General features: G+C 36.4%; 2 protein-coding genes and 1 non-coding gene across 8 annotated transcripts; 1 reads left to right on the top strand and 2 right to left on the bottom strand.

Moving 5' to 3' along the window:
- Nucleotides 1–3,583: 3,583 nt before the first annotated feature.
- frm-5.1 lies at nucleotides 3,584–20,001 on the top strand (the record flags this gene model as incomplete). 6 transcript variants are annotated; one of them, NM_001268287.2, is made up of 22 exons in its annotated part: nucleotides 3,584–3,667; nucleotides 3,771–3,905; nucleotides 3,962–4,188; nucleotides 4,592–4,673; nucleotides 5,229–5,650; nucleotides 5,870–6,086; nucleotides 6,210–6,812; nucleotides 7,283–7,358; nucleotides 9,494–9,630; nucleotides 9,731–9,805; nucleotides 10,047–10,369; nucleotides 10,844–11,288; nucleotides 11,579–11,620; nucleotides 11,897–12,039; nucleotides 12,290–12,441; nucleotides 12,536–12,715; nucleotides 12,937–13,133; nucleotides 15,853–16,006; nucleotides 17,054–17,382; nucleotides 17,770–17,928; nucleotides 18,289–18,619; nucleotides 19,291–20,000. In NM_001268287.2, the coding sequence occupies 22 exons, from the start codon at nucleotides 3,620–3,622 to the stop codon at nucleotides 19,509–19,511; spliced, it is 4,698 nt and encodes a 1,565-aa protein (NP_001255216.1). The 6 variants fall into 6 exon arrangements, with proteins under 6 accessions (NP_001255216.1, NP_001255217.2, NP_001408266.1 ...); NM_001421337.1 differs by having other exon boundaries at nucleotides 3,620–3,667; nucleotides 5,864–6,086; nucleotides 19,291–19,511; NM_001268288.4 differs by lacking the exon at nucleotides 11,579–11,620 and having other exon boundaries at nucleotides 19,291–20,001.
- Y38C1AB.9 lies at nucleotides 10,844–10,993 on the bottom strand. The gene has a single exon (NR_052853.1). It is a non-coding gene; the product is annotated as an Unclassified non-coding RNA Y38C1AB.9 (non-coding RNA).
- On the bottom strand, nucleotides 13,350–15,655 carry Y38C1AB.1 (N-acetylgalactosaminide beta-1,3-galactosyltransferase; the record flags this gene model as incomplete). The annotated part of the gene is made up of 5 exons (NM_067456.3): nucleotides 13,350–13,604; nucleotides 13,907–14,029; nucleotides 14,231–14,381; nucleotides 14,728–14,876; nucleotides 15,548–15,655. 5 exons carry the CDS (start codon nucleotides 15,653–15,655, stop codon nucleotides 13,350–13,352), a joined length of 786 nt encoding a protein of 261 aa, NP_499857.3.
- Nucleotides 20,002–20,056: the final 55 nt, after the last annotated feature.

Raw genomic sequence — 20,056 nt, 5'->3', positions numbered from 1 at the left:
TAAAAAAATCATAAAAATAATAATTCATAAAAAAATCATAAAAATAATAATTCATAAAAAAATCATAAAAATAATAATTCATAAAAAAATCATAAAAATTGTAAAAGCCGACTATTTATTGACGGGCTCATTTTTAAAATTTTCTTTAGGTTCCCCTTGCTTTTTCGGTCGAAATTCGCTTTTGTTTGAATTTTTTCGTGGGGAAATCAAATTTTTAGGCCAAAAAATATCACAAAATATTGAAAACCGCTAACAACCATGGAAAAAAATAAAAAATCGGCATTTTACCCTTTTTTGAGTTTTTTTTTCCGATTTGTAATGCAAGTTTTTAAATAAATTTGTGTAGAGAAAGCTAGAAAAAAATTCTCGTTTTTTTTTTTGTTTAAATTTTCCATTTAAGTCGTTTAAGTCCAAAGAAACTAGTTTCCTTTGTGGAATTTCGAGGATTTTTTCCAGAGTCCCACGTGGTGTCAGGCTGCCCCATTACGTTTTGATCTACAAAAAGTGCGGGGAATTTTTGCCCAAAAAAATGTGGCGTCAACACGCTCTCAACCATGAATGCATGGCCATGCAAAATCAGTTGAGAACTCTGCGTTTCTTCTCCCGCATTTTTTGTAGATGTACGTAGATCGAGACACCTAGTTTTTCAGAATTTGTCACCTAGTTTTTCACTGACACCTAGTTTTTCAGAATTTATCTAGTTTTTTCCCGAAAGTTTTCAAATCCAAAGTTTCCAACTTTTTCACGAAATTTGCACAAAAATTCTCCAAATACAAGATTTCCGAAAACCATCATCATCTCGAGAGCTTTGTTGTTTCCATACATGTCCTCTTTTCAAAAAAAAAAGAGCGAAAAATTTGTGCGTGCTGTTGAAAGTCTCTCTCCCGACGCGCGCAGGAAAAGGATCAAGACAGTCACCTTTTCCCCCCAAGGCGGTCACAAAGAAAAAGTCAGAGAAATCGGTGTGTCTAGGGGCCATACAGTACGCAGAGAACGAGACACGCAGACAGGTAAAGAGTGAGGGAGAGAGCAATGCGCGAAGAGACGACAGATAGTTAGGGTTAAAGAGTGAGAGAGACAGAGGACAGGTGTGAGAGAGAGAGAGAGTCACCTATTCCTTTCTATGGACATTCATACACTCCTTATACCTCTCCGTCTCCGCTGGTTTGCTTTATATTTTTATATTCGCATTTTCCGCTCGCGCGTTCGAAACGGATTTCAATTCACCATGGTGAACTCTTCCACGTGTGTGTGCCGCTTATTATGATAATTCGGGGAATTTCCTTATCTCTCTTGTCTCTTGTTTGCTCTTTAGGCGGTCTTTCTCCTTAGTGAGTCAGTATGTTTCGAATTAAGTATGAAATTTGACAAATGTTATAGGTTTTTAGAAATTTTTTAGGTTTTTTTTTGTTGAAGCTTTTAATAATAAAGAAACGAACGTTGGATTTGATTGAACAATTTTAATTTTTTTAAATCTGAGTAAAAAACAATGTTTTGTAGTAAATACTCAATTTGACAATATTTGTTTGAAATCCTCATTGAATTTTATATTTCGCACCAAAACTTTTTCAAAAAACTTGATTTTTTTGTATAAAAAATGTTTCAAAATTATGGAAACTTGAATTTCGCGCCAAAAATTTTTTCCAAAAAAATGTAAATTTGAAGTTAAAAAACCTTTCCAAATATTCTATCGCGTAAATAAAAAAAACAACAATGTTAATAAATTTTTGTTAAAACTAATTTTCAACAAAAAAAAACAATTTTTCAAAGTTTCTAATTGGTAAGTTCCTTTAAATTTTCAACGAAATTTTAGCTAGAATTATTAATTTTTAATTTAAAACCTTTTTTTTTGAACAAAAATGTTTTTATAATTTTTTTTTCGAAAATCTGACCGAGTTCAGCTAATTTCGTATGAAATTTCATATTCCAGACTACAAAAATCGAAAAATGCTAAAAATTTGAATAAATTCCTACATTTTTTTGCATAAAACTACGAAAATTCAGTTTTTTTTCCAAAAAAAAACGGAAAATCAATTTTAAATCTATATTTTCTATTGATTACTGTTAAAATTAAAAAAAAAACGAAAATGTTTCTAAATCTCCATTTCATACAAATTAGCCTAACCTGTACTAATCTAGTTATTTTACCCTATTCGGTAAATCTAGCAATTTTTCACTTGAAGACAGTACTGTGACTGCAAATTTCTCCCAAACAGTCGTTTCTATTTCACATTCCCATCCAATTTTTTTTGCAGTTTTTTATGATTTCAGTCCCCCCCCCCCCCACACATGTACATTTTCACCCCACCTTACACGGTGAATCACCGCGCTGACTCCTCAGTTGGAACGATTTTTCTCAGTTTTTTTTTGCAATTTCGCTCCAATTTCTAAACAACTATTCCTAAAAGTCCCGATTCTCTAAAAGTACATGCCAACAGATAAATAGATGTACATATCAATGATAATCGATTGTTATCGCCTCCTCTTGCCTCTCCCTTATTTCTATCATCACAACCGAAGTATGTGTGTATGTACGTGTGTTTCAAATGTTGTTTGAAAACACTACTGATACAGTTTCGGCAATTTTCTAGCTTTTCAAACTTTGCTGATTTTCTATGAAGCTTGTTAATCTTTGGTTAGCTTGTTATAGAACATTCTTTTCGAAAATTCGACGATTGCCAAAAATATTTTCGTACTGTTGAAATATTGAGATTCGGAATTCGGCAAATGCTTTGATATCGAAAAACAAATCAATTGTGCAGAAAGATATTTTTAAAGTTTATTTTAAAGTTTTTAATTAGTTCAAAGTATCTTTAAAATTTACCTTTACCTTATCGGAACGTTGAAACAATTTTTTAAAGATTACGTTTAGTTCATAAGATTTACACATTCCTTACAAGGAAAGTTAAAAAATAGTACTCCGCAGTTTGATACGACATAGTGGTTTTTGCTTCACTTCTCTTCAAAAAAATTTAACCACCGTGAAGCCGTTTCAGCAAGGTTATGACGTTTCGGAATTTCAGTGAATTTTTATATAATTTAGTATTGAAATTTTAAAACGTCATAACTTTACTGAAACGGATCCGCGGCAGCTAAATTTTTTTTGAGGAGAAGCCCAGTTATACTATTTTATAAAAAACCACTACGTCATATCAATCTGCGAAGTATTACCATTTTTAGCTTCCCTTGTAAGGAATGTGCAAACCCTATAAATTAAAAGTGGAGTAGGGCCAGTGGGAAAAGTTTTTTAAAACTACTCCTATAGTGCCAAAATAACCGAGTTCAAAGTTCCTATACGTGAAAGCTATTTTGAACTAGTTATTATTAATACTGTCGATATTCCAATACTTACTAAATTTAGATTTTCACATAAATTTTCACCGACCATCATCAAGAAAAAAACCATTTCCCATTCCGCCCCCGCATATCTTACCGTCAAATCTATTCGAATTTTCGTTCGTTCGTCTTTATTGCGCACCTCCCCACCCTACACAAACCACTTATTTACCTATCGGTTTTAATCGCAAAATTCTTTTTTCCTCTTTTTTTTGGCGCTCAACTCGTTTTTGACTTTAGTTTTGGTGTTTCAGATGTGCTAAAAGCACTGAGAAAAGTGAAAATGCCCGCTGCTCAAGAAGTTCAAATCAGTATTGCAGAAGTCATTGAGGTAGCTTTTTTTGCATTTTTAGATTGGAAAAGCCGCAAAAAGTTGGAAAAATATGCATTTTATTGCAAATTTCAATCCAAAAATTCATTTTTCTAATTTTCAGGTCCGCGGTTACGGGCTCAATGCACCGGAGCTCTTATCAGTTGCCGTATCGGCTGCCGATCGTCTACCACCATGTCCAAAAGGAACCGTTTTCGATACGGAAAACGTTTTTCTGAATAGTAAAGGAGAGCTTGTGGTGAGTACTTTAAACTAAAAATCACGATTTTTCAACTAAAATTAAAAAATTTTCAGATCAAAACAGTCGCCACATCCCGTGTAGATCGTTCCTTTGTCCCTCCTGAATGGGCAAAAGGCGAAGAAGATGCCCAAGCGGCTGCCGTGTACTGCCTCGGAGCTGTGCTCCGAGCTGCTGGAGCCGAAGAAGCCGCTGATGTCGATCTCTTCTCATTGGTCAATATTTTGACTGTAGCGATGACCGGCACAAGGCCGACGGCTCATAGAATGGGACAAATGGCCAGGTGTGGAGCAGTTTTTAAAAATTAAATATTGAAGAAAAAAGAGCTTCAATTTATTTTTCGACAAAATATCCTAAAAATCGGATTTTTATAACCCTTTATTTTATAGTTTTCTGAACAAAAAAGAGGATAAAATATCTCTAAAAATCTTTTTCCTACTAAAATTGAAGTGTTCAATAAAATATTATACTGTATCAATTATACCAAAATTTCTAGTTCTGAAACCCAAAAATTCAGACTTTTGTTCGTTTCACAAATAACTTGATTGTACTTAATAAAATTTTCAGAAAAAAACACTTTTGTAAATCCAATGTTTTGAAGAAAAAGAGTTGAATAAAATTTCAAACGTGACCAATTAACCCAAGAAATTTCAGAACTATTTTTTCAAAAAAAAAAGTCATTTCAGGAACCAACTACGTGGCAGAGATCCAGCTTCGATGCTTATGTGCATTTATGAAGAATTAATGGGTGATGAGGACACGAATCAGGTAACTGTTTTTTTATTTAAAAAAAATTTTTAAAAATTTTCCGAAAATAAATACTCTTGCAGAAGAGACCAAACCGAAAAATCAATTTTTTAAACGAAAAATCAATGTTTTAAACGAAAAATCTATTTTTTAAACGAAAAATCAATTTTTTAAACGAAAAATCCATAAAAAATTGTTATAAAAATTCTGGAAAAAAAACTAAAAACTTAATTTTTGCTTTGAACATTCATCTTTCGCGAAAAAAATTTCAGCAAATAAAACCGAAAAATACAATTTTGCAAATAAAAAATCTAAATCAACAGTAAAAAACAAAAAAGTCAAATTTCAATAGAAAAAAAAATCAAAAATCAATTTTTACTCCAAAAATTCAACTTTTGCCAAAAACTAACCCAGAAAAATCAATTCACAAAAAAAAACAAATAAAACTGCAACGATGTTTGTGAAAAAAATTTTCTTGATATTTTTAACGAATTTTTGTTTAAAAAAAATGCATTTTTGGCCATAAAATTTTTTTTTTGATTTTTTCAAACGAATTTCCCCTCAATTTTCTTGCAGATCGACGTGGATATTGACGACCTAGATGACGATTTTCTCTCCACAAACGGAATGGAACGACACGGTTCAGAATTACAAGGAGAAGTGGTTTTCACTACGACGAGTACTGCGAATAACAATGTGAAACGAGCCGTCGAATATTTCGAAGATGATAATCAAGATGATGCACTAACATCCACTTCATCCGGCAACAGTACACAGAAGGAATCGTCTCCGTTCACAGATTTTGATGATGTTCCGCCGCCACCAGTGGCTCCAGAAACTCCGGCTCCAGCCCAAAACCGCCGAGAATCTGCGTCCCCCGAACGTCAATTCCTTGATGAGAGTCACCTCGGCGGAATTGGATCTCCGTTATCACAGAGTACAAGGCTCGATGAGACGTTTATTGAGGAATACTCTATTGAGTTGGACACCTCTGGGAAGTATGTGTTGGGAAAAAAAATCCGAAAATTGATTGAAAAATTCGAAAAAAAATCCAAAAAACCTTTTTTTAATGAGATTTTTTCTGTGCAAAAATTTAAATTTCGAGCTGAAGAATGTGCACTTCTAGAAAAACTTATTTTAAAAAATTCACATCCTTTTATCAAATTTATTAGCATATTTATACAAATTGATGGATAAAAATTCCAAAAAAGTTCCAGAAACAACATTTCCTCCGCAGCTTCACCTGGTCCCAAGTCTCCATTTGACGATGATTTTACTGATACAGCTGCCCCGGTAGCCCCGCCACCAGCACCTACAAAAGCTGCCGAGGAATATCGCCGGCAACCACATCAGAATCCGTTTGATGAGGAAGAGGAAGAAGAATCACAGTTTGGAGGGGGAACTCTGTCCGGTAGAGACCCATTTGATGAAGATGTACGTTTTTCGTAAAGTTCGGAATTTTTAGGGTATAAATTGAAAAACAAATGGAGAAAATATGAATACCTAGATTTTTTTTTTCAAAAAATCCCAACCCTAATATCCACAATTTTTTTTCAGTCTGGAAACTCTAACGAAAACCAGCTCCGCGAGAAGAAGCTCCACAAAAAAGAGCAACTAGCTCACCGGCTCTCCTCCTCTTCCGAAGAAATTGTGGAAGCCTCAATTCACGAGGATGAGCCAATTGTGATGGCTCAAATTCCAGAGGAGAAGCCCAAACCGAAGGCTATCCCGGCTTTTGATAACGCCTATGACGCCGACTTTGACAATTCCCCACCACTTCATCATTACTCGGCGGTTCATTTGGAAACTGGGCTCTCACCGCTTGAGGAGGCTCAGAGAGCTCTCCGAGCCAACCGAGCAAGGCATAAGCCGTCGAATGTATCGTTGGCAGAGGAGGCGAAGCTTGCTGCCAGACAGAGATACTCGAATGCATCGGATATTAGAAGAGAAGAGGAGGAAGAAGTGGTGGAAGAAGATCCAGCAGTGGTAGTTCCAGTTCTACGGAAGGATCTGGAAGTTGAGGAGGCTCCGAAATCGGTACGACCGCCTAGATATCGGAAGTCAAGGGAAATTGAGGAACCGGTGGTTGTTGATCGGTTTGTTGAGGAAGAAGTTGATGAGAAGGAGGATATTGATGCGATTTTTGAGAAATATCGAAAGGTTCGTAAAGATATTTTCGAGAAAAACGGCGTTGAAAATTTGAAAAATTTGAACTTTTTTCGAGTTAAAAAATTTAAACATATAGAAAAGATATGAATCTGACAAAATTTTGAGAAAATAAAATGTTATTCACCAAATCGCCAATTTTTCTGCATTTTTTTGTCCGTTTTACTTTGGTAATTCTGGTAATACAAAACTAGTTTTTTTTCAAAAAAGAATTGCAGGAAAAATATTTTAAATGTTTTTTGAGCACTTGAGCGCATGAGATAGAAAAACGTTATTATTATGCATTCCCTCATATAAAAGTTTGTTCAATTTTTTTAATTAAACCCCGCTCTTTGAGAAAACTCTGGACTCTACATGGAGACTACCTTAATACAAATTAACTCATAAATATCGGTGATTTTCAACTAGTTATTCATATGATGCAATTACTGATTTAATAACTTATAATTATGTGTCAATTTCAGACGTCTGTATCCGCCGATCCAAAATCTCACACGCCGATTTTGATGGCCGACGAGTACAAAGAACCACAGAAGCAAGGTGAGTTTAGTTCGAAAAAAAATCATAACACACACCAGTAGGTTTAAAAACATTGTTAGAAAATTTGAAAAAAAAACCAAAAACCGTCGTAAAACTACACTTTTTCTATTGAAAATAGAACAAACAAATCAAATATCCTACATGTAAAATTTAAATCGAGTGGAATTAAATTCTTCAAACAAAAAGAAATCTGCATTTAATATCGATTTCTCATTCAATTGTTATGAATCATAAAACATGATTTTTTACGACCTCCTCTGAATTATCTACATTGTTCTCTTTTTCATACTTTCCATATTCTAGTATCGATAGGACTAACACAATTTTAATAGTGAGTTCGTTTTTCAAACAATTGGGATTAATTTTCAACTGAACTAGACTGTTTCTGAACGCTCAAAACCTTCAAAATCAATGCTTCTTCAAAACGAAAAAATTGCACACTATAAACCTCTCACTTGAAGTGGCAGCGCTCGTTTTATATTGAGAAAATATATATTCAAAAAAATGCTGCTGCTTCTTCAGCTTCTCGCCGGGCGCCGCCGCCAATAGTGAGTTCGTTTTTCAAACAATTGGGATTAATTACAAAAAAACTTAACTGCGCAATTTTTAATTGGGAAACTTTCAAATTTTAACCATAACTATCAATACAGCGGTATACGAAATTTTTCTTCAAAATCGCACCGATACTGCATTTTTCCGGAAAAGGACAAAGTCGGCTAATTGCCGTTTTTTATAATTTTTGCTCATTAAGCTTATTCCATTAAAAATACAATTCTTGTTTAAAATTGCTGAACGGCGAATTTTGTCTACCCGTGGTGGAAATTGCCGGTTTGTTGATTTGCCGGAAAATTTCATTTTCGGCGTGCCGATTTGCCGTTTGCCGGATATCAATTTGCCTGAAACGTTTAGAGGAATACAACGGAAACATTTGAAACTGTGCCTTTTTGAAATTTTTTCCCTTTTTTTTACAATATTTTCATAGAATTAGCTTACTTTTCAAAATAGATGTAGGAAAATTCATATGCGTACAATTTTGCCAATTAAAATTTGAATTCTGAAATTTACAAAAAAATGTGCAAAACTACTATTCGCCGAAAATTTTTGGCAAGTTGCCGATTTGCCCGAAATTTTTATTTTCGGCAAATTGGCGCTTTGCAGTTTGCCGGAAAAAATTACATACACCTGTTTTCAGCCTAACTTAAAATATGATTTACTTTGAAAAATAGGGAATTAAATTTAAATAAAATTTTCAACTGAACTAGACTGTTTCTGAACGCTCAAAACCTTCAAAATCAATGCTTCTTCAAAACGAAAAAATTGCACACTATAAACCTCTCACTTGAAGTGGCAGCGCTCGTTTTATATTGAGAAAATATATATTCAAAAAAATGCTGCTGCTTCTTCAGCTTCTCGCCGGGCGCCGCCGCCACATTTACCGGCCAACCCGTTCTCTGAGGTTGTCTTGTAAGGGCGTTTTCATGTATATTCAGATTATTATGCATGAATTTCATTAATAACGGTATCCACCCACGTATATTTCTCTTCTTCTCTCTTTCTGTTGCGACGGGGGATGTCGATTGATTACGCCACGGGCGCTAGCCTATTCCGAATGCATTGAGAAATTTGAGACCAGATTCTGGAGTTTTTGGAAGACGAATCGTCGGCAGCGGAGCTCGATTTTAATTTAATTTCGAGAGCACCCGCGTGCTCTCGCCTCGACACCCTCAAACTTCTTCTTCTTCTTCTTTTCGTCGTCTTTCACTTTTTTCCTTTTTCCTGTCCTAACCACGGCGTCTTCCTCCAATTTTCAGTTACCACGACGTCATTAGCTATTTTTAGTCCGAGTGTGGAGCTTGAGAATTTGAGCAATTCTGATGTGACATTCCTGTCGTTTTTAGCGCTAATTTTCCTAACACCTTCAAAAATTTAGAAATTCTCTATCGTCTTTCAAGAGCCTAAGTTTTTTTTTTCGAAATGAGTTTTTTAAAATTGATCGAAATGTTTTTAAATACTGAATATTTGGGATTCTAGATTTTTACTACAATATTTCCTTTTCAATTTTTAATTGGACAAAATTTCAAAATGTTAAAAAAATTCTCCGAATTGAATGCTATTTTTCTAAAAAATTTTTTTAGTGCCTGCACCAGTTGTCGTTGCTCAGGAGTCGCCGATCTTAAAACGAAGAAACTCTCTAGTACCATCAAGGATCAGTGGAAGGCAGTCGACGCGGCGAAGTGTCACCAGTGTTCGGAGTATGAGAGGAAAACGGAAGGTGAGTAAAAAATCCCCATTAATCACCGAATTCTCGTAAAAATTGAGAAAAAAACCAATTTTTTGATGAAAAAGTCAGCTAATAAGTTCCCATTTTTCAGACCCGTGCGATTCCCGAGTTCTTCGACCTAACCCGACATCAGAACATTCGGCTCCGTGCTCCAGCTACGAAAAAGGTAAAATCTCGAGTAATTTCTTTCTTGTTGGCATGAACAGGTCTGCTTGCCTGCTTGCCTGTGTCTATTCACTAGCCTATGCGCCTTCCTGCTTGCCTACGTAAACGCCTACGTGCCTGCCTACTTTTCTATGTGATTGCCTGCTACCTACGAGCCTGTCGATGCCTAGGGCCTGACTACTTGCCTACATGCCTGCCTACAGAGCTTCAACCTATTAGCCTTTAAATCAACATTATTCCAGAAACGCATAAGCCTACACCGCGTCGAGGACACCGAAGTCGTCGTCGAGCTCCTGAACGGCCAAAAAGTTGAAGTGGCATGCCGAAGTGACGTCATCTCGCGTGACGTGTTCTCTCTTATCGTCCAGAACATGAATATCAATGAGCACGTGTTCTTCGGGCTCTCGTTCCTTCGTGATGGCGAGCACTACTTTATAGAGGATCATCAACGGCTCGAAAAGTTTGCACCGTCCGGATGGAAAAGTGTGGCACGCGTGGGCGTTAAGGTGCCATACGTGTTGCACTTACGATTCAAATTTTATCCGCAGATTTTGGATTTCATCAAGTACGGGAAAGAGTTATTGTAAAGAAAATGAAGAAAAATTAGCAAAAAATAGAGGAAAAATCAATATTTTTTTGAATTTTCCAGCGATAAAATTGAAATTAGCGCAAAATTTTTTAAAAATTCGAAAATATTTTTTAATTATCTGGAAAATTTCGGCACCAAAATTTCAATTTTTCTTTTTTTTTAAGGGTTTAAAAATGTGGAAAATTCAAGATTTTATTTTTTCTAAAAAAATATTTGTGAGCATTTTTTTGGTGAAACTTGGGAAAAAAATTTGATATCAAAATTTAAGTGTTCCACTTTTTTAAAAACTCATTTCGAATTTGTTGAACATACATAAAGTTTGAATTATTTCACTAAAATCACTTGAAACAAAAATGTTTTTTCGAGATTTTGGATTAAAAAATTCCGAATAAAAATCAACTTTAATTTAACGAAATTAATTTTCTATACCTAATTCTCTAATTTTTGCAGAACAGACGTAACGATGAACGAGTTGTATCTACAATGTAGACGAGACGTACTCGAAGAGAGAATCCAACCCAAAAGAGACGCAGCATTCGAACTCGCCGCGCTCGCCCTCCAAGCCGAATTTGGAAATCGACCGCCACCGGTGATCACCGATTATTTCGATATTCAACACTACCTGCCCAAGAAGTATAGCTCATTTGAAGATCAGTCACGGCTGAAGAACATTCTCGCCGAGCTGCACGGGCATTACGCGGGCACCCGGATTTCTGAGGCCAAGCACAAATACATTCAAATCTGTCAGCGACACCCAGATTTTGGAGCGCATGTGCATCGTGTGTTCCGAACGAAGCCAACATCAGCTCACGGAGCATCTCCGTTCGATCCTGATACTGGGTCATCGCTTTGGATTGGAATTATGCCACGTGGAATATCGATTTATGAGCAGCAGGTAGACAGAAATTGATTAGATATAGAAAACAGAAAGAATAAGAAATTTGATATTGGAATTTTGTAGAACTTTTTGAAAAGTTGTTGAGCAATATACGCAAAATTTTAAAAAATTGAAAACTTAATTTTTATTTAATTTTCACATTCTTCTGAACTTTGAACCAGATCCAGATTTTTCGGGGTTTCTTTAATTCGTTAATTCAAATGTGAACAGGCAGGCTTGTAGGCAGGCTAGTAGGCACGAAAACATGCCTGCCTACCTTGGTATCGGTTAGACCCCCAACTTTACAGAATCATCACATCCCAAATAAGTATATGAGTATTGCGAGACAGGTAAAAACTCATCCCTTTTGTTGCCGAGATGAACAGGAAATGAACCTTATGTTTGTGAATGTTAATATGAGAAAAATTGCCGTATCCTCTTTATTTGAAGTGCATGTAAATTTAAAAGAAGATACTTTTCGCTTTTTCGAGTGACCTTTTTTCAGAGAAAATATGTGTTTTTCTTGAATTTTTACCTAAATTACTTGCTTTTTTAAGTCTTAATTTACCTAATCCCAACTTCAAATAAAAACAAAATTTGAAAAAAAAAATTGAAAAATCTTCCAGGGAGGAGCCCGTGAGGTGATTGCCGAGCATGTTTGGCCGCAGACGCAGACCCTGCAATTCGATAAGAAGCGATTTGTGATTGTTGCCGTTGGAGCTCACGATGAGCAAATTGAGAGCACATTTTATACGGATCATCACTCGAAGTGAGCATTTTTCGACACCCACAGTAATTCTATAGTATCCCTACATTAATCTTACAGTACCTATACAGTACTACCAAAGTACTTCTACAGTACTCCTGTATTAATCCTACAGTAATCCTAGAGTGCCCCTACAGTACCCCAATAGTATTTCTACTGTACTCATTTACTCCTACACCTAGAGTACCCTAATGTATCCTTAAATTACCTCTACAGTAATCCTACAGTACCCTACATCGTATATATATTCCAGATCCTCCTATTTCGTGCGATTCGCCGCCTCCCAACATCGTTGGATGATGAAGATGCGTCAGTGGAAGAGCACGCTCCGGCACGAGAATACGATTCAGGCGATGCCAGACGTGATTGTTGAAGGGCAGACTATCCCGCCGGCGCCTATACGGCGTAAGTTTTTATTTTAGACAATTTAAGCTTTTGAACGTGTTTTGGATTTATACAATTGTTACTCCTGTTGTAATAATATCGTGTTCGTATACAGAAGGTCTCGAAGAATCACCTCCATCAACTCCACTGCTCGCCTCTGCCGATCAGATCTTTGCGAAAATGTCAGTGAGCCAGGAAAAACCGGCGGCCAACCGACCCGCCGAACTGCCACCACCGGCACCGTCGTCGAAATTCGCGGCTCAATATGATACGGTTGATGAAGGAATTGTTTGTGGTTGGTTTTTTTTTGTTGTAAAATTTGAGTACATATTGTGGGGTAATAGTGGTAATTTTGAAAGTTCGTAAAAAGTTTTCTTGAAATTCAAAAAAAGTTCTAGTTTGTTTTAATTAATAAAATACGTACACTAATTCAAAATATATGTTTTATCGATTTTAAAACCTCAAAAAAATTGTAAAAAAATTGAAAATTAACTGAAAATCCCTACCCATTTCCAGATTCCCAAGCTGAAAACTTTGAGCGCGTCGACTCGACTGACAACGGGAACGTGACGCCACGTGGCATGCAATTTGACATTTTGCTCGTGAAAGACCCCGCCAACGGTCTGGGTCTTACCCTAGTCGACGGGAATCTCAACGGAGTTCCAGGAGTGTATGTGAAGCTTGTCGCCGACAATGGAGCCGGAATGAAAGCGGTAAGAATTCGAAATTTCAGTCAATATCCCTTTTCCTCGGGGTGTACACTAGAGTTGTGTAAATCTACACATAACGTTTTTTCGATTATCTCTGAAAAATCGTAAAAAAAATTTCGACGACACAAAAGTTTTGAAAAAGTGAGCAAAATGTGTTGTCGAATTGCGTTTTAGTCGTAAATTGGTGTTTCCTAATAGGAAGCGAAAAAAAATCTAATGTCAAGGTTTATCTAATCGATAAAAAATATAATCCATTAACCGCATCTCATACGGCGAAACGTGATGAAAACTAATCATTTTATCACTAAAATTCTCGTCCTCCTTCATCGCCGGATAATAGGCCAGTCGGCGGTTAAATGTATCCTTATAGATGGTTAGCTGCTCTAATGGATGAAAATGTTGAATTCGTTCGGAACCCATTTCGTCACGAATATCCTCCGGATAGATTTCCATGTGGGCCAGGCATTTTGCTAGCTGAAATTTTGGGATTTTTACTTACAACTGGTTTAGAATAATTTAGAAATTACAAAATCGAGGTTTTCTTTTGCTGGAAAAGTCGAACACTGGTATATTTAATTATGTTTCGAATTTTTCGGAAATAATCAAAAAGTTTTGGTTGTGCGGTCGACCTGTCGAATTTGCAAAAAATATTTGAGTACCATTTTTTGGTTTTTCGTCAAAAAATCTAATTTTAAAATTAAACAATTTTTAAAAAAATGCTCAAAGTAGGAAAGTTAAACATTTTCAATTTTAAGTGAATTCCCATTAAAACACACCTCCTGATCTTCCTCTGCTCGATGATGATCCGGACACCTGTCCGGATCCAGCATCACCTCGTTGAAAGCCTCCATTGTAGGCCTTGATAAGATATATGATGACCCGTCGTTGAAACCACGTGGCTGGAAATTAATTCTATCAGTTAGTCAAAATTTACTGACAATCACTCAGACGCTCAATATTGCGATTTTGCTTCAAAACTACTGTACCCGGTCTTGACATTTTTTTTGGGAAACATGAAAAAAATGAGCATGATTTTTTTTCTATTTTCGATAGACCTGAATATATTTCCGAAAAATTCAACCCATCCATCGCTCACTTACTGTGAAAAAGTTCCACTGCAGCCCGAGATAGTGATGTTTTGTGGGCGAATAGTTGTCGAGAAGCGTTCGCATGTTATGCATGAGTGCGTACGTGTCGTCGTCGGCTCGATAATACCAGTCATACTTTTTGGTGATCTTATCACGTACGTATCTGGAAATTTCCATTAATGCAGATATTTTTTAAATAAGTCCCTATTGCTCAGTTTTGGTTTTATAAACGGTAAAGGTGGGAGTAGTGACAAAAGAAGTACGAAAACCATTAAAGGAGGTCGTAGAGGAGATTCACATTTAGATATCGCTTAATTGTTTGGATAGGGCTAAGTGCAGAACACAAACTTCATGTTTCTTGAAGTTGTAGTAAAGGTATGGAATTTCTAGACTCAGTTAGACTAAAAATTACCCAAAAATACCGAAATTAATTGTAGCTTTTAGGGAAATTCAACCCTCTTTATAGAATTTTTCTCAGAAGTATCACTTTAAAAAACATGAAAACTCACTTAAAAACCCTCCTAATCTTCTCCCACGAGTGATCTCTTGAGTTCAATAACGGATAATAAATATGTGGGATCGAATCGTTCATTTTCGAATCCGTAAAGAACAAGAAGTCATCGCAGTGTTGAACCCACGTTTCGAGTATTGTTTTTGCCTGAAATTGTATTTAATGAAACAAAAATCACGAATTCTTCTATACTTTTAAAGCAATTCGTACCAAAAATTGCTAATATTCTGGAAATTGACAACACAATTAGCTCATTTTTTGTAGTGCCATTTACGTGTATAACGTGTGTATAATTGTGCAAAAGTGTATAAATACGAGAAATAAAAATGAGCAAAAAGAGTTGTCAATTTAATTTTTGATCTATGCAATAAAAGACTTTAAACGAAATGAAAATTAAATTGACACACATTTTTGCTCAATTTAATAATAAGCAACGAGTGTTGTCAATTTAAGAAGTATCTTTAAATTCAAAAATTTACATAATTTTTTAGTTTCTAGTGCCCTACGTTATTTCTCCTTCCGATAGAAATAACACTAAATCGACAAAACATTTTGCTCAGAAGAAAAAGAGCAAATCGTGTTGTCGATTAACTTTTTTCAAAAATCTGATTGTTTTGTTGTTTTAATGGTTTCACGGATTTCGATCAACAATAGAGAAACAACACAAAAACCGGTAATCATTATGGAAGTTCGTTGTGTCAAATTTGCACGATTAGTGAAAACGCTGATCTTCGATGCTTAAAGACTTCATCGGAACAAAATAACAAAGCGTCGAGAACGAACATCTAGAACATCTCCAAAAAAAATCAATAACCTACCCGTGTTTCGTGACTCGGTGTTGCAGTGTGAATAAGGCATAATATAGTTTGTGGGGCACCTAATATTAATGAGATCTGTGATAGAAAGACGAGGAGGAGACTGATCATTTTTTGGAAAAAATAGATTTAGTTAATTAATTAATTAATTTAAAAATAAGTATAAAAGTCGTCGTCTCTTCTGCCTCTTTTCGATTTTAAAAGAAAGAGAGAAGGGGCAGATTCTTCCCCTCCTCTCAGTGTCCTTCATTGAAGGGAGCGCATCGATCGTTATCTCTCTCCAGCAACATACGCCGAACATTTTGCAGGGAGTTTGCGTCGGCGACCGGATTGTCCAGGTGGGAACGGAATCCATGGAAGGACACGACCGGCTGCATGCGGTCGAGCTTGTCAGGCGGTGTGGACAACGGGTTCCGATGGTCATTGCGCGACTCGACGGGCTGATTCGACATCAGAAGGATGGTGAGTACAAAAGAGAAAGAAACATTGGAAAGTGAAACGAACAAAAAAAGTGTATTAGAAATATTATCTGATTTGGAGGTGGAACTGTTTCTAGTCATGGGGAACATTATAGGATTCTATAGGAATCCATTTCATCATAGAATTATAGGACGAATGATATTTTGAAAAGGTAAATCGACAAATTGCCGGTTTGCAGATTTGCCGGAAAAGTTCAATTCCGGCAATTTGCCGGTTTGCCGATTTACAGGAAGTTTGCAATTCCGGCAATTTGCCGGTTTGCCGATTTACAGGAAGTTTTCAATTCCGGCAACCTGCCGGTTTTCCGATTTGCCGAAAATTTTCATTTTCGGCGAATTGCAGGCTTGCCGATTTGCCGGAAATGTTTCGAGGAATTTTTTTAATAAGACGGAAACACTTAAAACTGTGCCTTTTTTGAAAATTTTTGCCGTTTTCTTTAGATATTCTCATTGGATTTGCATGCTTTTCAGAATAGATGTAGGAACATTCATAGGATGCAAAAATTTTGTCATTTGAAAATGAAATTCTGAAATTTCCAAAAAACTGTGCAAAACCACAATTTGCCGAAGATTTTCGGCAATTGCCGTTTTTCCGGAAAATTCACAGTACACACTTTCGAAAAAAACTATGAATTGATTAGTCAAAACCTTACAACTTGTGACTCAGAATTTTGAAAGTCTACCGAAAAAATAACGTTCTTCAACAATTACGATTCTTCAATTCTAATAGGTTTTTTTTCCGAAACTTTGAGTTTTGCTACCTCTAAAATATGTGATTACAAATTATGGAAACGTATTAACAAATTACAACAGTACACTTGGTGTCAGAGTGTCTTATTTCGGCTACAAAAAATGCGGGTAAAGAAACGCAGAGTTCTCAATTAATTTCGCATGGTTAAGAACGTGATGACGTCGCATTTTTTGAGAAAAAAATTCCCGCATTTTTTGTAGATCAAACCGAAATGGGACATCCTGACACCATGTGACAGTACTCAAATTTTTGCATCACAAAATCAAATTTTCCCTTCAGTATCCGCAGAAATGCTAGCCTCTGCCGGCCGTAAAAAGTCATTCACCTCATCATCCGGCGATCTTCTCAATGCTCCAAACCGCACTAATGGACAATCCCGAACACCACCTGCTCCACGAAAAGCCGCCAATCGTCGACAACGGGCGGTCAGTGATTTCGGAGCAATCGGAGATGCTCTGCCGACTCTTGACGGCGATAATCTCATCAATATCAAGGCGATCTCGGGGCTTCATTTGGATGAATCTGATGAGGAAAAGGGTGAATATCGGCTGCCGACGACGTCGATGTACGCTTTTGATAGGGATGATGATTTGCAGGCGTCTATTAAGGTATGTATGATGATTTTTAAGGAAAAAAAAGATTAAAAAAACAGTTTAGAAAACTTAACTTTGTATTTGTGGCATCTAAACAGGGCCACGGGAGCTTTTCTACCAACCGAAAACCCTACCAACCAGAATTTGGAACCCGGTGTGGGCAGCAAACAATGTTTACCGGCAAGTCGGCAAATTGCCGGATTATAAATTATCCGGCAAATCGGCAAACCAGAAATTTGCCATTTGCTAAATTTGCCGACAAAAAATTTGCCGCCCACCCCTGCTTGGGACTACTTAGTAAAGAAATTAAATTATATCTAAATGAGAATCTTTTAAACGACTTCGTTTAATGGCTTTTGAAGTTTTGAAGTCGGATAAAAGTATATATTTTTGAATTTCCAGGAATCCAAAAAACCGGCACCTGAGCCAAAATCTGGTGAACTCCGAAAATACCGTTACGCGCGCCGCTCGAACCTGGAGATTGCTGAAGAGATTGAAGAAGAAGCTGTCGAGTCATCCGATGATGATGGACAGATTGACGAAGGAAAGCGGGTTATTGATGTGAGGATTTTTTTGCGGAGATTTTTGGTTTTTCCAGCCGGAAAATCGAATAACAGAATTTTTTGAAAAAATTTTGAAAATTCAAATTCAATTTTCGGCAAAAAATAAATTTATGATGAACAAGTTGAGATTAAAATATAACTTTTCCTCTGATGAAATTTTTTTATTTTATCAAAAAATCGGAAATATCAACATTTTTGGACTTTTTTCATTCCAATAAATAACTTTTTTTTGAAAAAAACCGCCGCAAAACAAAGTTTTTAAAAAAATTCGAAAATCTATATTTTTATATATTATCAAAAAAAAAATCCCATTTTGCCAGTTGGAACTCCCAAAAAAACAACAAAATCGCTTTTTCAGGTGGAACTCGATAGAAACGAAAATGGCTCACTTGGAGTTCAAATCGCATCCCTGAGTGGCCGAGTATGCATCAAACAGCTTACATCGGAGCCAGCAATCTCTCATCCTGATATCCGTGTGGGTGATGTGTTGCTCTATGTGAATGGAATCGCAGTCGAAGGAAAAGTACATCAGGAGGTGGTGGCGATGCTCCGTGGTGGTGGAGATCGAGTGGTTCTTGGAGTTCAAAGGCCCCCTCCGGCATACTCGGATCAGCATCATGCGAGTTCGACATCTGCTTCGGCTCCGCTGATATCGGTTATGCTTCTGAAGAAGCCGATGGCAACACTAGGTAATTAACTGGAGCCTGGATTTTGGCATCAGGGCTGTGCGGCTACCGAGTTGCCAAAAGTTGGGGTTCGGCAACTTCGGCAATTGCCGGTTGCCGAAAATTTTGGAGTTCGGCAACTTAGGCAACTGCCGATATCAATGTCAAACATTTTGTAACCCATAAAAAAACATTCAGAGAGGCTTAAAAATGCTAATATTTCGCCGTACACGAGAAAACGACCATTATTTTTTGCCAAAACGCTCAAAAATATAATTTTAACATAAACAACTTTAAAACTTGGCTGCCGGTTGCCGAAAATCCCGGTTGCCGCACAGCCCTGTTTGGCATGCCTGCCTGCCTACTTGCCTACAAGGTCGTCTAGCCTATCTGAGATTGCCTACGCTCACCTTCATGTTGGCCGAGCCTAAACTCTTACCTACGCCTACTTTGTACCTACTGAGCAATCTAGCCTATCTTGTTTACAAGGTTGCCTGGTTATTTTCCTGCGAAATTTTCTGTTCAAAAAACTGAAAACTGAAAAAAAAAAATTAAAAAAAAATTATTTGTCTTGTGTTAAAAAAAATAGGAGAAATTTTTTAATTTAGGAAAAAATGCTCGAAAACGAAAAATAAGCCAAGAAATGTTCGGAGCTTGCAAATATCTTACTTGTCCAAAAAATTTCTAAATTTCAGGCCTCTCCCTTGCCAAACGTACAATGAGTGACGGAATCTTCATTCGAAACATTGCTCAAGACTCGGCGGCCTCCTCTGAAGGTACTCTCCGAGTTGGTGATCGTCTTGTGTCCCTTGACGGAGAACCTGTGGACGGATTCACACCAGCGACTATTTTGGAAAAGCTGAAGCTGGTACAGGGTCCCGTACAGATTACAGTAACCCGAGAGCAGACGGCATAAATTTCCCGTTTTTGTGGAATTTTCAAATTTGTATTTTATTTCTAGCTATGATTATACTAACGTTATATTCAATTTAATAATATTACTAAGTTTTTTTTCAAAAAAAAACCCCATCCTCCCAACTCTTCGTGTCAATACCGTTGCCTTATTCTCTTCAAATTTCTAATTTGTAACAATTTTCACACACACACTTATACAAAAATTACGGAAAACTCTCTTGAAACAACGCTCAATTTCTCCTTTTTTTGAATTTTTTATCCAAATTTTAAATTTCTATTCCTTTTCAACTATTGATGACATTTCTCCCCTTTTTCACACTCATCGGTGCTCTTTTCTTTTTTGGTTTCCCTTTTTTTCTTGTTGATATATACAATATTACTGTGATAGAAGCACTGAAAATTCTCTTTCATAAAAAAATTATGTAATGCGTTGTTGTTTGCGACAGACTTTTATTTATATATGACATTATAATAAAATTTTGATTAATATACTTTTGTTTAACTCTGAAAATATGATTTATGAAAGTCACAAAAAATAAAATTAGC

The sequence above is a fragment of the Caenorhabditis elegans genome, chromosome IV (genome assembly GCF_000002985.6).
Source record: "Caenorhabditis elegans chromosome IV".
In the NCBI taxonomy this organism is placed as follows: domain Eukaryota; kingdom Metazoa; phylum Nematoda; class Chromadorea; order Rhabditida; family Rhabditidae; genus Caenorhabditis; species Caenorhabditis elegans.
The sequence above is the reverse complement of the archived record's forward strand: the minus strand, read 5'-3'. Positions and strand labels throughout refer to the sequence as shown.